General features: G+C 33.6%; 2 protein-coding genes across 5 annotated transcripts; both read right to left on the reverse strand.

Annotated features, from left to right (window-relative positions):
• Positions 1–8,838: 8,838 nt before the first annotated feature.
• Positions 8,839–11,924, reverse strand: LOC142522608 (cold-responsive protein kinase 1-like). Of its 2 annotated transcripts, none has more exons than XM_075626103.1 (7): positions 11,570–11,924; positions 10,984–11,099; positions 10,792–10,907; positions 10,500–10,710; positions 10,155–10,395; positions 9,837–9,987; positions 8,839–9,430 (listed from the first exon to the last, which is right to left on the reverse strand). In XM_075626103.1, the coding sequence occupies exons 2-7, from the start codon at positions 11,054–11,056 to the stop codon at positions 9,008–9,010; spliced, it is 1,215 nt and encodes a 404-aa protein (XP_075482218.1). In that variant the 5' UTR covers positions 11,057–11,099; positions 11,570–11,924; the 3' UTR covers positions 8,839–9,007. The 2 variants fall into 2 exon arrangements, with proteins under 2 accessions (XP_075482218.1, XP_075482217.1); XM_075626102.1 differs by having other exon boundaries at positions 11,497–11,924.
• A 717-nt stretch (positions 11,925–12,641) lies between these two features.
• On the reverse strand, positions 12,642–16,392 carry LOC142523357 (cold-responsive protein kinase 1-like). Of its 3 annotated transcripts, none has more exons than XM_075627130.1 (7): positions 16,279–16,392; positions 15,989–16,103; positions 15,765–15,880; positions 15,332–15,542; positions 15,012–15,252; positions 13,652–13,802; positions 12,642–13,310 (listed from the first exon to the last, which is right to left on the reverse strand). In XM_075627130.1, exons 1-7 carry the CDS (start codon positions 16,360–16,362, stop codon positions 13,029–13,031), a joined length of 1,200 nt encoding a protein of 399 aa, XP_075483245.1. In that variant the 5' UTR covers positions 16,363–16,392; the 3' UTR covers positions 12,642–13,028. The 3 variants fall into 3 exon arrangements, with proteins under 3 accessions (XP_075483245.1, XP_075483246.1, XP_075483247.1); XM_075627131.1 differs by having other exon boundaries at positions 16,239–16,381; XM_075627132.1 differs by having other exon boundaries at positions 13,170–13,310; positions 13,601–13,802.
• Positions 16,393–17,607: the final 1,215 nt, after the last annotated feature.

The raw sequence follows: 17,607 nt of genomic DNA on the forward strand, positions 1-17,607 counted from the left end.
TTGAAGAAACTGCTCTTGAAAATGTACACAACAATCAAGAAGTTGTATTAAAGATGGTGAAAGGACTTCCAAGGGAATGAGATGTTAAAACTTAAAATCATGACAATGCGAGAATTTAAAGATCTAAGAAAACCGAAACTACATGATCTGTTCGCAACAAGGCTTACGAGTTTGAATTAGAATTAACAGATGATGAACAATTTGCCACCCACCTCACAAAAAGCCAAAAACAAATCAGCCGAGCAGTTGAGCAATAATGTCTTGTCACTGTTTGTGAAGAATTTTGGCAAATTATTGATTAAAATCAAGGAACTTTCAAAGCACTTATAGAAAATCACATCACAAAATAGAATTTGATGATGAAGCCAATTCATAATACAATTATGGAAATGTTGCTCATTTCATAACTGACTGACAAAAGCCCAAGAAAGGTGATCGTAGACCAACTGATAAGAATAAGAGGTCTTTTGACAAGAAGAAAATATTCAAATATGACAAGAGACCATTCAAGAATAAATATGACCAGAAAGCTTTGGTGGCCGAAGCCACTAAGACCAAGTAGGAGATTCAGATTTATCTAAGTCAGATAGTTCAATCAGTGGGAGTGATAAAGAAGAAGTTCAATGCCTCATGATTGATGTAGAACAAGATTCTACCGGTGAAGAGGTATTCGATTTTAGTTCCACTGATTTTATACGACATTATTTAATCATAGCATTACATGATATGATAAATTGGCACAAAAGAATTTCCCAATCATCTAAGGAAGTCAAGGTTGAGCAATCAGTTCTGCCTGACAATATTATTGAGCCTAAATACGAACACTAAGGTGAAGTCAGATGAAATGTCAAGTCTCGAAGAAGAAATTGTAAATATCCTGAAAATAAGAAACTAATTGAACTGGTCAAGCTCTGGAACAAGTCATCAATAATAAAAATGGAAATGCAAGAGTTGTCGAAATCATCAGGAGATGAGACGAGACTGGTCTCGGTTTCAATAACAATGAAAGCACTCGAGAGTCGAGTACCAAACCGAAACTGAACATGTGCAAAAAAAATACATGCACTTTGTTAAGCCCATTACAGTATGAACATCAAGAGCCTATCCATCAATTTGAAAAACATGTTGAACATACTAACAAAGGCAAAATGTTTGGTATTGGTTGCAAACTTGAGAATACTAATGCCAAGATTAACTAGTATGATAACATATTTAGTTCAACAAGATCTAACTCTAAGAATGGTAAGTTTTACCGATACTACAACTGCAAGCCAGTTCATGAGAGATAAAGACTGAACAATGAATATAGAAAAAGTAAACAACATGTTATATTTAATTCACACAGAGCATTGCATACACATATTTTTGCACAACCTTTCAGAAAAAACAAGGAGGTTAGTCTGTCAACTGATCCGAGTATAGGTTTATGAGGGACTAATCCCTTTATGAACCAAATAAGATTGGGCACCAATTTAGTTTTACTTGTGATTGCAGATTCAAAGAGAATAATCACTTAATTAATCACTTTGGTACTTGAATAGTAGATGTTCAAGGCACGTGACTGGTAAACCCAAATGCTAACCCAACCGATTAAATACAAAGGTCCCAGAATCACTTTTGGTGATAATGTAGAGGGTAAAACCGTGAATAAGGATAAAATTACTCGTGAAAGCATTTCATTAATGATGTATTACTTGTTGAAGGTTTGTGCTACAATTTAATTAATATCACTAAACTCTATGATAATAACTAGTTAGTTGAATTTAATAATAATATCTGTTTGATTAAGGATGCCAACAATCAAACCCTGGTAACAGGAAATAAAATGACAATACCTATAAGATTGACTAGGGTAATAACTATCTAGCATCACCGACATGCTTTGTGACAGTTAATCAAGATTAGCAGAGGTTATGGTATAGAAGGCTGAATCACCTTAATTTACTATCAACAACTTGCATAAACCGAGTTTGGTTGATGACTTTCCCAAATTAAAATTTGTCAAGAATCATGTGTCGGATAGGTAAGCATGTGAGATTTAGTTTTAAAAACAAATGTAACAAACTAATAATTAGATGTTTAGAACTGTATATTGATTTATTTGTCCAATTCTTATAATGAACTTAGGGATAATGAAATATACTTTTGTAATTATTGACGATTTTCTCGATTTATTTGAATTATATTTTTAAGCAATAATCAACCGATTAAATTTGTTAAAAGCATTCAAAATGAGAAATCAAATTCAGCAATCAAGATCAAGATTGATTGAGCAATTGAATATACTAACAAAACTCTTGAGTCCTATCTACCATAACAGAGAATTCATCATAAATATTTGGATGGCCGATCTTCTGAATAAAATAGAGTAGTCGAAAGAATGAAAAAAAAAAATTGATTTACAAAAATAAAATACTAACACCTACGTGGCCATTCGAATTCTTGGCTTTTACAGTTGGGCCCCATCCCAATGTCCGCCGCACGAGTGGGAGTGGGCCTCGAATATTTGACTTTGGCACGTTTAGGTTGGGTTCACTTTAAACGTGAGACGTGTTCAATAATTTATGGGGTTTGGTTTTTCATTGAAAACAGACCAATTATATATATATATATATAAAATATAAAAAATCATATTCTTGAAAAACATTCATATTATGTGTATTTATAGAATTATATGTCCATTAGTTTATACATTAAATAGATATGATCGTAATATTATTTATGTACGAGAGAATAATATATTTATTATTTTGTATATCGCAAAATTTTTTATATTAAACCATTTTATGAATCAATTTAATGAGACGAATATCTCACTCGACTTAAATCATAAAAAAAATTATTTTTCATTATAAATATTTTTCATTATAAATATAGATCGAATCTACTAGTCTTATATATATAGACTCGTGAAATCGTCTCTCATAACTTATTATCTATTTATCTATATATATATATATATAAATATATATTTCACGAGTTGATGGATATTATATACAAATTTGGAGTTGTTAACACGGCAACTTCGCTTGTGCCATTTGTTTTATTTTTTAAATGCTTATTGTTATTTATTATATTTTTTTCCCAGTAAAGACAACTTTTTCATCACCCGTGCGGTGCTCAAATTAATACACACAGCCATCATTTTTGTACTATTCTGATTCAATAATTTACAGATATATAAATGAATATATAAATGAATATTTATATATCTAACTTGTGGCTCCCAACCCCAAAGGTTGATGGTGGGAAATTCGAATCCCATTGGAGGTGAATAAAATTGTTCTGCTGCTGGGAATAAATTTATGCATAAATTTTAATATATTTTTCTCTCTTCCAAAATATCTGAATAAACCAAACATATTCTGTGTCTGGATTCATATGTTTTTAAAATTAAATAAATAAAGTCGTTCAATTTATAAAAAAATTATTTATTTTTTTTTACATATTTTGCTTCTAAATTCGCTTTTAAAAATATGATATATATAGTTTGATAGTACCAATGAATTGACAAATTTACAATTTTTATATATTTAATAATATCTAATAGTTGAATATCGTTGGTTGCATTAGACGTAAGAGACGTAACACGTACATAATAGCACAGCGATATATTGGAAAAAGACGTGCATCGTGACAATCACGCTTTTGCGTTTCTTTTCAAAATCTTGGCTCAATCTTTCTCTGGTTTGAAATCGAAACTACCATCAATTGAGATTTAAAACGTGTATTTGGGACCCACCCGCTTTTGTTCCATCAACTTTTGACATTTGCAACACAACTAATAATCATGGAAACAAATTAAAATGATCACACCACCCCCCTTTCATGTGTCCATAATTACCTCTGATTAATCTTGGAATTTTTCTGGGAAAAAAGGAACCTAGCCATCTAATCTAGATTTAGAGTAAGTAGATTAGAAATCTAGTTATATAAAATAATTCCGAAGGATATCGCATGATAAATTGAAATATAAAGATAAAATTATCAAATTTTTAACTTCAAAATTGTAAAATCTGAGTCAATCTAACGATGACACACTTGGGCCGTAGAGATGGGATAGACCCAATTTTTTAAAATTTATTTTTTGTATTAGTTTTGGGTCACTTTGAGATTAGCTCAGGTGACCTAAAACTAATTCATAAAAGCCCACATGATGAACTCCAAACTTGAACACAGATCATGTAAAAAATGATTTTCTTCTTCTTCTTCTTCTTCTTCTTCTTCTTCTTCCCACCATTTACTGCATTTGTTCGTTGAAAAATGTCCCTTCCATGAGCCAACTGAAAAAGCCATTCACTTCAAATATGTGTACTTTGTTCTCCGAGGTCACAAAACGGATTTTGGTTCGGCTCATGGACCTCGTTATGATGTGCGTGGACAGAAAAACTATAAAAAAGTTCTCTCATGATAATGCAGCAAATCGTCGCCTGTAAACCACCAGAGTCATGCCGACGACCACCATGGGTTGCAACCCTAACCTAGACAACTCTAATAGCTCGGGTATATTTTCAATCATGGTCCCATCACTTTATATATCAAAATGCATTCATAGCTAATGGACCAACCCTAAAATTATTTCCTAATCAAATCTATGTACTTCGACGATATGATAGTCGATACTCATAATTCATGTAATCATGTTCGTACATACATACCAAAAGTTTAGTAGTTTTCTGCAATTATATATCGCTATCTCGATACATAGTTTCCACTTTCCATGATCACGTAACATGCACACGTAGTTCACGCAGGACATCTGCTCATATGCTGTTAACCCCTATAAATTATATTTGTAAGTAGATAAAAACTAATCAAGAAATTAATAATATATACACACAAAATCCAGAATGTTTTTGTTAAGAGTAGATCTCTTGTGACACGGTCTCACGAATCTTTATCTGTGAGACGGGTCAACCCTACCAATATTTACAATAAAAAGTAATACTCTTAGCATAAAAAGTAATGTTTTTATGGATTACCCAAATAAGAGATCCGTCTCACAAAATACGACCCATGAGACCGTCTAGTACATGTTTTTGTCTTTTTTTAAATGTTTCCCGTGGGTCTCGGAATATAAAAACATATATTGTAAATATGTAATTTTCCCTAAAATAGTTTGCAATTGAGACGTTTTTTAGCTCAAATCTTGAGTTACAACATCCGTAGGAAAAACGTAATACAAAAAATGTTATCGACTTTTTTTAAAATAAATCTGTAAAAGAAAAGTTTATAATCATTTTTATAAGTATTTGCAAATACTGTCTTAATCCGGATTTTTTTGTGGCGGCCAGCTTGTAATGTAACGTGCCGACATGTTAGAATCTAGCCGCTTTCTTCCAGCTTGTCTGCCTTGATTTCATGTTAGTTGTTAACCCGTTATTATCATTATATTATTTCGGTAAATAATGATAATCTTTAAGATAAGCGAGGGATTAATTATAGGAACTGAATATAAATACAAATTTGGCCACTATATATGCCTATCCACAGAATTAACTAATGGAGCGGGTCTAGGGAGTCTTTATAATTTATTATGTATTTCCAATTATTGGGAAAATTGCCTTTTAAAGTTGCTTATGTTTGGCTTCTTGCAATTTAGTCCGTTATATAGTTAAATTACAATTTCTGTGCGGTATGTTTAAATTTTTTGGCAAGTTTTAGTCCAATATTTTTCTGGAAAAACCCATATTCTATCTAATAGAGATAATTATTGAATCCAACTAATACAATAAAAAGTTGTAAAATTAACCAAGCATTTAGCGGGTCAACGTTAACTCAAATGGGCCTCATGCATCTCTTTCTCAAAGTAATGGGCCAAGGCCTCGTACCATATCATAACAATTACGTTAGCCCAATAACTATTTTACAACTGCTGCTTCTGCTCATTTCTTGTTTCGCACCATGAAAAATTATGACAAGAGACCCCGCGCTGAAACCGCCGCAGTGGATCTTGAATCCGGCGAAGTGCGATGACGTTAAATTGGCTGGGCTTGTTAGTAATCAACCGTACATTCCAAGTGCTGAAATTGATGGGCTATGCTGAAGTTTCTAAACATGAAGCGATACTTACTCTGGATGGTGGAGCAAATGGGATGAGTGACCTTCTCCACTTAAGTGGTGGAGCTGCTTCAATTTTAAAGCCTGATGGATTCGTTGCATTTGAGGTATTCGCACTGTCCTTCCTGATTCATAAAGATTCTTGAAGAGAGTGTGTTTTTATGCTTAACGCTAACTTCTGATAATTTTTTTTTTTATCAATTAAGTGTTTTTTTTTATAGGTACAGAGCAAGATGAGTTTTGTGAGTGCAAGTTCGGTTCAACATTTGCAAAATTTTTGGATATTCTCCACATTTGTTAAGATAAAAGTTGATGTCCTTTTCATGGTTTTCAAATTATGATAAAATGAGCGACGCATTTTACATTTAGGCCAAATTCCGGACAAAAATTCATTCTTTCTTTCATTATGTGTCGCAGGCATGCTTAAATGTTTAAAATGACCGATAAATCCACGTCTCAATAGTTAAATGTATTTACAATTGTCACGTCCCGAGCCCGAGCCCGCGGCTGCGTGACTGCACAATGAGCCCCTGTAGCAACTACTTCGTATCCGTCCTCGCTTTTACGAAAATGATTAATCCAAGTTGCTATAGAAGTCCATTGTAAGCCATTATAAACTCATTTTAAATCTTTCATTTTTCAGATGTGGGACAAGGGTATCAGAACAATCTTCTCTGATCGATTATTTTTCTGCAGTTCAGTCTTTGGGCCTATATGTGTTTTTTCTTATGAAATGCGGTACAACATTGAAAATCTGAAATAAATATATGATATTTCAAAACTAAATGATTTAGATCTGAAATTAATATATGATTTTTGATTATTCAAACATGTACAACAAAATTTGATATTAATGACATGTTTTTTAGGATGAAAAATCGGTACAAAACCTTGACAATTGGTATTAATATATTGTTTTTGAGTACTAAATGTTTAGATCTGACACTAATATTTGATTTTTGAGTACCCCTAATATATATAACAAATTTTGATATTAATAAAATATTTTTCAGATGAAAATTAGTACAAAACATTAAACATGTGGTGTTCATATATGATATTTCAGTATAAAATCATTCAAGTTGGGTACTAATATATGGTATTTGAGTACAACAAGTTAGTCTGTATTGATATTAACACAGTTGTTTCAATTTTATACTCAAAATTATATATACATATATATATATGTATATATGTTTCAAATTTTCAATGTTTTGTGCCGATTTTATCTAAAAATTAATTGTAGACTCAAGGAGTGCAAAAACATTTTTTTCAGGTGAATGAAGAATCGCGTAGAATGTTTCGGTTCGACAGAAATTAAACACTCGTTTAACCATGCCATTGGAGATTTAAAAATTAGTCTCCCAACTGTTTAAACTAGGAAGTAAATGCCAGCAAACCACATCAGTTTCGCCATGGCAACAGGTCTGAAAAGATAACTGATCATGAAACGAAGCTAGGCCGATGGATATTCGGAGTCCAAGTCGTCATTGTTTCGAGAAAGTAGAACCGTAAGAGTTAGCAAGACCATTTTCCTACAGTTACACGGAACTAACATTATTTTCGAGGCATTATAATCATATTCAATAATTTCACAATGCAAATTAAGCTCTTCCTTGTACTCCATTCAGTAGATAGATATACATCCATAGATTACTCAGGAGACCGATGCTTGTGAATATTCTACTGTCACTTTGTTATTTGTTTGGTTCAAGTATTGGAATTCAAAACTGAGACCTAATGCTAATCTCATTATCAGGTTGACGAGAGACGCTACTTTTACGTAGTACCTCACATGAGTAATATTAATGTTGATAGTGCTAATGTGACAAAACATGAGTCATTAAGATAATGCATTTCGGTTAGTTTGAACTTAACCCTCATTATTAGTCGCTTCAAAGGAAGCCTAAGAACCAAGTCCTAATTATCCAGTTAATAAAGCAGATTCAGAGGCGAAATAGAAGGAATTTTATTGTGATGGATTTGGTACTTAGGCTTTCCTTTGAAGCCACAAAAAATGAGATCTGCTGAAATGGATGGACCTCCAATGAGCAACACTATCGACTTATTATCGGCTGACTTTTGCAAAATACCTAAAAATGTCGTCGCAATTCTCTCTTTTCATATTCATATATCAATCTTGCTGATAATTAGAGATGTTCAAACTTTGGAAAAAACCGAGAAAACCGAAAATCCAAACCGAATAATAAATCGAACCGAAAATCAAATTTTATAATTCGGACATAAATGTTAAAACCGAAATTAATTTATTTCGGTTTCAGATTATATATGTCAAAAACCGAACCGACCGAAAAAACCAAAACTTCATTAAATTAATAATATTTTTTGAGATGATATCAGTGAATGATAAGTTAATTTGAATAATATTTAGTTGATTGTTGTTTATGTAATTTATTTAGACTTTATATTTAAATGTTTTATTGAAAAATCATATAAAAAAATAACATTTTATAGTTTACAATATATTTATCTTATTAATTTAAATAATTGTATTAAAATCAAAATAACCGACCGAAATAACCGAACCATTTCGATAGAAAACCGAACCGAAGAAAAATGGTTCGAATATCAAATTATATATTTGTAAGACCGGAAAAAACCAAAATAAAAAATAGAAAACTGAACCGAACCATTACCATCCATAAATTGGATTCCCCAATATTTAATACTTGGGTTTTTCTAAAATAGTTAATAGCAAGTTTGAGGGTAAACTGTACACTAAACTTCTGATTCCTAAGCAATTTCTAATTACCAAAATTTGTGATAATCGAATTTGGCATACGAACATTTTCAGAAGCAACCATTTTCTCGGGAGTTCATACATTAGCAAATTAAGCTCAAAAAACAGAATCAGAATATCATAGAAAGAATAGACTAAGCGAAAAACAAAACAATTCCACTCTGCAAAACATAAATCTTAATTTCTTCATATACTTCTATCATTTGTTGAGTCAAACGATATTGTAGGATGGGAATAAGGCGCTGAAGTAAAGGTCTCATCGTACGAAGAAAGTGCCGAGGTAAAAGTCGTGTTGTTCAAAGCGTCGGAGTCAGATGAGTCGCATGTGTTTGTATCAGTAACTAGAGGCTTCGGCCGAGGGTTGTTACCCTTCTTCAAGCCCATGATGTCAGTGATTAAGCCAGGTTTCTCTATTTTAATGTCATCAACATCATTATCACCAGTAAGCATAGAGACCACATTTGACATCACCGGCCGAAGTTTCGGATTGTCTTGCGCGCAGATTAGGCCAATCTTCAAGAATCTACACGCTTGTTCTTCATCGAATCGTCCATCCAGCGATGGGTCTACCAATTTTGCCAGCTCGTTTCTCTGGTAAAGTTTCCATGCCTGCAATGTACTTTAGTATACAAGGCAACAAAGGCCAACAAGAGGATGAACCCAAAAACTAGTGTATTAGAGAATAGTTTCTAATTTTATTAGCCACTCCCCAATTTCTCAAGTTGCCGATATGAAATATAGAATTATCGAAATCTTCAGCAACCAACGCCCAAAATCGCTCACTCTTGAAGATTTTCACTAGAACATAAATGCGCATCACATTATCCTCCGAAAGTGCTAGCTAGTCTATTATTTTGGGGAGTATAGATAATGTGGGACTTGTAACGTAGTAATCCAGATGTATGGAGGAAAATGGCCATAAGTCTTTTATCATAAGGATCGTTAGATTCAATCCAAAAATAAGATACTGCAGAAAAAGCAAGTAATTGTAGTTGATTTCTCCTAAACTTCTCACCATTTCGAGGATTTGACGTTCATCTGGGGGCAATAGCATATTTGTGTTGCATCGCCCAGTGACTATTTCGATAAGCAGAACACCATAACTGTAAATATCCGACCTTCGTGTCACCTGACCGCTTATGGCATATTCCGGTGCCAAATAACCTCTGCAACCAAAAAGCTGAGATGTTAAGAAAATGAAGTCCAGTACTCCTAGATTTTTGAAATCTACTAGGAACCAATGAGCAATGTTACAAAAAAAAAATAATAAAATTAAAAGGGTAAAAAGAGAAAGCTTCAAGCTCTGAATGGTAAATAAGACTTCACAACTTACATGGTTCCTGCCACACGGGTACTAACGTGAGTTGTGTTCGCAGGGATGAGCTTTGCAAGGCCAAAATCTGCAATTTTAGGGGTCAAATCTTTCCCAAGAAGAATATTGCTCGCTTTGATATCTCGGTGGACAATATGGGGTGTCACAACCTCGTGCAGAAAGGCTAGTCCTCGTGCCACTCCAATGCAAATTTTAACCCGAGCTACCCAGCTAAAATGTATAGTTTTGCTGCAATATCCACCTGGAGCAGGAGTACGTAAAGTTTATCGGACCATTTCTTCAAAACATAGCAAAACAGAGATACTACCTAGAAATAAAGAGAGAAATATATTTAAAACAACGCACCAAGAAATCTGTGTGCTAGACTGTTGTTTTCAAGATACTCGTAAACAAGAATTCTTTGGTCGCCTTCCACACAACAGCCATAAAGCTTTACTAAATTTTCATGATCTATATCCCAAATGGCTTGAATCTCATTCAAGAACTCTCTTTTTCCTTGCCTCGACTCGGACGACATAACCTTTATCGCTCCCATCTTCCCCTTCCCGAAATGTCCCTACTTGTAAATTCGTTATTAAATATTGCAATGAACTCAAATTGTAAACATAGGTACACAATAGAAAATACTTTGTTTTACCTTATAAACGCATCCAAATCCCCCCTCCCCGATTTTATTTTCACTGCTAAAATCATTGGTCGCCTTCCTCAGCGCCTCATACGAGTAGGCGTTAACCTTGTGGACTCCTGGGAACTCTGCAAATAAGTTCATATTTCGTCAAAATCAAAATTAGTGCACCAATTAAAGTCGTTCGCATGATCTAAACTATACCATCATCAAGCTCAGCCCAATGTCTAGTTCCCGAATCCTTTCTTCTACAACATAAGCAAGAAAAGCAGGCCATAACTACAATATCAGCAGGTGGCTTCTCCCAACAGAGCCAAGTACTTCATTCACAAGGAAAAGAACACAATTAAGGATCATAATTCATAGGAAAACACTTTATAATAATTCACCAGATATTTTTTGGCAAGCAAGAAGTTGGTAAATCTGTATAATTCTAGTCAACTTTTGATATCTGTCCAATTGAATAATTCTTCTATCATCGTACATTCTTTGTTTCTCTCTTCAGTAATTATGAACCAAAGTTCGTTTAAAAGATTATCAAGAATAAAAAACACTCAGGCATGAAATGACAACGGATCCGTAGATTGGCATCCAACTTCATTCTTACTTCTAACGATACAAGTAAAGCGTAATTTTAACCAAAACTAAAGCAAAATAACCAGTCAAGCGTGCTTTAATAATAAAAAATAAGAATTAAATGAAGTGAAGAGAAAAAACCATTTTTTGGAAAGAAGCTAACAAATTGGTGCAAAGTTAAACGAAACACAGGCCACCAGTTGAGAAAATCCACCTGAACCCAGAAACTTAAGCAGGGAATCTCTTGAATGGTAAAGATAAAGCGGAGACTTCAGATCAAGCAAATCTTAATTGCTGGGAAACATATCAATACTCTCTGTAGTAATCACGCAGCGCTAAATCCTCAATCTCGATATTAAATAGTGATGTTCTTCAAAAGTTGACCGTGGTTCATGAATGCTATGTGAAAAATCTTGAAACTTTCATACTGGGACACAAATTTTTAAACAAATTTATTGATGGGTCTTCATGAATCGATGGTTGAAATCGAAAAGCTAGCTAATGACCAATTGAAAGTTTTGCAAAGGGGAGTTGACTTGAGCGCTGTAGGAGTCAAGCCTGAAGCGTAGGACAAGTTATTTCTAGCCACCAACTTTTTGCCTAAAATATATAAGTTTCACTCAAATTCATTCATCAAGCCGAGTTGATTCGATTCATTTACAAAACCATCGAACCCACTCAAGATTTATTACACTTTACCTAAAGTGGTGACATCAAATTTGATTTGCAGGAACATTCAAGATTCCAATCAACAACATTGTTTTGTAAAAATTATCTTCGTTCATAGTCATAGTTATTGTTCATAAAATTTTACTGTTTAAATAAGTAAAATCGTATATGCCATACGTCTCTCTCTATAGAAATATTTACATAATCAAAATCTGATAATATTTGCACTCTATTTTGTATTATCTACCTATTATTGACAAAGTGAATTGTATAAAAAAAAGGTTTAAATAACAACAATACTCAAATATATCACCCAAAATGATGGCATTAAATCTCGTTTTCAGAAATATTCAAGATTCAAACTCACAAACATTGTAAGTAAAAATTATTTTTGTTTGTAGTAATAGTTATTGTTAATAAAATTTTACAATTTAACAAGAAAAATCGTGTATGTATATATGATATGTCTCTCTTTATAAAAATATACACAGCTTCAAAGACTAACATTTGAAGTCTATTGTGTTATCTACATTTTATCAATGTATAAAGACATACATACATACAGTTTCAAAGACTAATGAGATTTGTACTCTATTTTGTGTTTTTTTTTTATATAAATCAATTTCTAAAATTTATTGACAAAGTGGGATGAAAAATAAACGGAGTGCAACTCAACTTCAAATTCAAGAAAGAGAGGTCCTATCATTACTATAAATGATATCCTTTCATTGTTGCGAGAGCTCTAATCTTAATTTATCCTGTTGTTTCCGATCCATCTTGTTGCCCGGCGCTCGCCTTTGGTTGATGCAGCGCGGAGTACACTTCATTTGCAAAAACAGATTATCTTGGAAGTTCATACATTAGCAACATAAGCTTTGAAGTAAACGACATTGTAGCATGAGAAGAAGGCGCATAATTAAAAGTCGCATATCGTGCAAGGAAAGCTGTGAGGTGAAAGGTGTGTTGTTCAAAGCTTCAGTGCATAGGAGTTGTAAGTGTTTGTATCATTGACTAGATGCTTCGGTCGAGGGTTGTTTATCTTCTTCAAACCCGTGACTCCAGTCTTCAGTGATTAAGCCCGGTTTCTCTATTTTAATATCATCGAAATTTTTCTCACCAGTAAGCATACAGACAACATTTGACATCACCGGTCGAAGGTCTGGATTTTCTTGCGTGCAGATTAAGCCAATCTTCAAGAATCTGCAAGCTTGTTCTTCATCGAAGTGGCCATTAAGCAACACATCTACCAATGTCGTCAGCTCCCTTCTCTGGTAAAGTTTCCATGCCTGCAATGTGTTTTAGTATATAAGGCAATAAAGCCCAAGAGGAGATGAACCCAAAAACTAGTGTATTAGCCGGAATAGTTTCTCAATTTCTTGTGGTGCGGACTGATATTAAATATATAAAATTATCGACATCTTCAGCAGCCAAGTAAATATTCAGTTAATGTATCTTAATCTAGCCTAGAACATAAATGTGTATCACATTATCCTCCGAAAATACTAGGCCATTATGTGGGACTTGTAATGTAGTATTAGAAATGTATGGCGTAGGATTCAATCAAAAAATATGATACTCATGCGCAGAAAAGTCGGCCCTTCGCGACAATTCCTCCCAAACTTCTCACCCTTTGAAGGATATGGTGTTCATCTCGGGGTAAAAGCATACTCGTGTTGCATTTCCCAGTGACTATTTCCATAAGCAAAACACCATAACTGTATACATCCGACCTTCGTGTCACCTGCCCTCTTACGGCGTATTCTGGTGCCAAATAACCTCTGCAACCAAAACGTATAAAATGTGAAGAAAATGAAGCCCAGCAATTCCCAGATTTTCGAGATCTTCCAATCAGTAATCCACACCTATATCTATTCCAGAATGGAATATCTGAAAAATAAACCATCTACTTCATTTTCTAGTTTTAATTAGTGTGAATTATGATAGATTTCGTATGAAATATAGCAGGAAATGACGTGAAGAATTTCTCTAGCATGACCGGTCAACTTTGGTTCTTTTATTTTTATTATATACATAGAAAAAGATAGAGAATTCCTTAGAATGAAAAATAATAAAAATAGAGAAAAGTAGCACTTTATTGTTTGTATATTTAGTGAATGTGATTATTATTATTATTTATTATTATTATTTGAATAGCAGTGAATGTGATTAATTGCTGCCAATTACTTAATCGATAATAGACCAATTCACATAATGACAATTATCTAAATTGTGTTTTCAATCCTTGCCCGATTAAACAAGTAAAGAAATTTAAAAACGATATGATAAATAACATATTTTTTGTAAGTATGCAAATATATTTTGTAATTAATTTTAATGATATGTTTGTAAAAATTAAGAAAGATAAAAGAAATTATATCTGATGCACTACAGGAAATATAGAATTAGGATACTTTAATAAATAAAGTGGGTCGTCTTTATTTCTTGACTTTTATTTTTTAAATAGACAAAAAAAAAAAAAAATAGCAGTATTTGGCAAACACATATGTTTATTGTATATTTTACGTCGTTTTTGACTCAATGCGCGTATAAAAAATTATGAGTCCATTATGGGGAAAAGAATAGTCATATTGTCTTAAGTTTTATAATTTTTGTAGTCATGTTTCAAAGCAAAAACTTGTATGAGACGGTCTCACGGGTCGTATTTTGTGAGACGGATCTATTATTTGAGTCATCCATGAAAAAATATTACTTTTTATGCTAAGAGTATTAATTTTTATTGCGAATATCGGTAGGGTTGACCCGTCTCAGATAAAGATTTGTGAGACCGTCTCATAAGAGACCTATTCGTATTTCAATTAATAAATTGATCAAATATAGAGATTATTTGATTCGAACAGAATACGCGTCCCACATGCGACACGCATGATGTATATTGATATTACAAAAAGAAGTAAAATGGTAAAAAGACAGAGATTCATTAATCAGATATGAATGGTAAATCAGATCAGATTTGACGACAAACTTACCTGGTTCCTGCCACACGGGTACTAATGTGAGTTGTGTTCGTGGGGATTAACCTTGCAAGACCGAAATCAGCAATTTTAGGTGTCAAATCTTTGTCAAGAAGAATATTGCTTGCTTTGATATCGCGGTGGACAATACGGGGTGTCACTTCCTCGTGCAGAAAGGCAAGTCCTCGTGCCACTCCAATGCAAATCTTAGCCCGAGCTTCCCAACTGAAATGTATATTTTTGCGAGAATACCCACCTGGAGCAGGAATATGTTAAGTTTAATCATTAGGCCATTTCTTTAAAAACATAGCAAAAAAGAGTTCAGAACAACGCACCAAGAAGTGTGTGTGCTAGGCTGTTGTTCTCCAGATACTCGTAAACTAGAATTCTTTCATCGCCTTCCACACAACAGCCGTAAAGCTTTACTAAATTTGCATGCTCTATATCCGAAACCGCATCAACCTCGTTCATGAACTCTCTTTTTCCTTGCCTCGACTCCGGCGACATAACCTTTATTGCACCCACCTTCCCGTTCCGAAGTTTTCCCTGCTTATTTATATTCGTTAGACATCACAGTTAACTCAAATCTTATACATAAATATGTAATGGAAAAGTAAAAAAAAAAAAAAAAACTTCTTTTTACCAGAAAATTTCATCCTGCCGTAATACCTTAAGGTTAAATCTAAAGGCAACAAAAAATGTGGACCAATGAATTTTCAACCCCTTAGATTCCCTCTTATTGCATAGGATATCATCTCTCTTTTTTACCTTATAAACGCATCCAAATCCTCCCTTCCCAATTTTATTTGCACGACTAAAATCATTGGTAGCGATCCTCAGTTCCTCGTACGAGTAGGCGTTAACCTTGTGGATTCCCGGGAACTCTGCAAATAAGTTCATATTTCGTCAGGACCAATTAAAGTTGTTGAAACAAATAATTAATAAATAAATAAATAAATAAAGAGAGCTCTCGTGCATGATCTAAACTTTACCATCATCAAGCTCGACCGAATGTCTGGTTCCCGAATCCTTTCTTCTACGAGATAAGCAAGAAAAGCAGGCCATAACTATAATATCAGCAGGTGGCTTCTCCCAACAGAGACAATGCTTCATTCACAAGGAAAATGAACACAAATAAGGATTATAATTCATATTCATTTTGGACATAAAATTTGAGCAAATTTATTTATGGGCAGTCTTGGTGAATATATTATTGAAATCGAAAAGCTTGTTGAGAATGACCAATAGAAAAGTCCTTGTATAGGGGAGTTGGCGTGAGTACCGTAGGAGTCAAGACTGGGCCGCTGGATAATGTTGAAAACTCTGCCGCGTCGTATTGGTCTTGAGGTTCATTGCAAAATAACATTTGATTTTTTTGCAGACGTATTATATTGAATGTACTTGGGATCGCAATGGATCTCGTGATATGGTTCTTGAGGTTTATTGCAAAATAAAATTTGATTTATTTGCAGACGTATTATATGAAGGTACTTGGGATTGCAATGGATCGGGTCTAAACCCCTGTCCCCTTGTTGGTCTACAAGTGGGTCGAGGCGGGTTCTGGATTTGATCAAACTCGCCGCAGACCCACCCGCCAAAATATGTTATTATATTTAAAATATGAAACATATATGTATATGTTGTGAAAAAGTAAAAATTTATGGTAAAAAGTAAAAATCTCAAACTCTCAAAATTTACCAAACTACACACTTTATAATATTTTTCTCTCTACTCAATTGTGATTTTCTTCACAAATGAGAGATCTATTTATAGGAAATCTTTACAAATAATCCAAAAATAAAATACATCATCACACACTAATTTTCAATATTTACAACTCTTATTTTCAACATTCAAATATTCAACATTCAAATATTCAATACTCACATTTTAAATATATTTTTCAACACTCCCCCTTGTGATGATGATCATAATGATTGTCTTCATTACATGTTTTTATACTGCCTCGTTAAAAACCTTACTAGGAAAAACCCATTGGGATAAAAAACCATAGTAAGGGAAAAAGAGTGCAGTCACGTAAACTCCCCCTCATGTTGACACGAACAATTCTTCACAAATTTCGTAGATTGCGCATCCCAATATTATATATGTGCTTTCTGAATATTGACGTAGGAAGTGCCTTTGTGAAGAGATCTGATGAGTTTTCACTTGATTGAATGTCACGAACATCAATATATTTATTCTTCTCTAGCTCCTTAGTGAATGCGAAGAACTTAGGAGGAATATGTTTAGTTCTGTCGCTTTTTATGTATCCTTCTTTCATTTGAGCAACACATGCAGCATTATCTTCATATAGTATCACATGCTTCTCATCAGATGATAATCCGCATGAAATTTGGATATGTTGGGTCATTGATTTTAACCACACACATTCACGACTTGCTTCATGTAGTGCAATAATCTCGGCATGATTTGATGAAGTTGTTACGAGCGTTTGTTTCTGAGAACGCCAAGATATTGCAGTGCCTCCACGAGTAAATACATATCCAGTTTGGGAACGTGCCTTGTGTGGATCAGATAAGTATCCAGCATCAGCATAACCAATTATACTTGGATTAGCATCTTTTGAATACAAAAGTCCCAAGTCTAT

Source organism: Primulina tabacum, chromosome 13 (genome assembly GCF_025594145.1).
Source record: "Primulina tabacum isolate GXHZ01 chromosome 13, ASM2559414v2, whole genome shotgun sequence".
NCBI classification, from domain to species: Eukaryota; Viridiplantae; Streptophyta; class Magnoliopsida; order Lamiales; family Gesneriaceae; genus Primulina; species Primulina tabacum.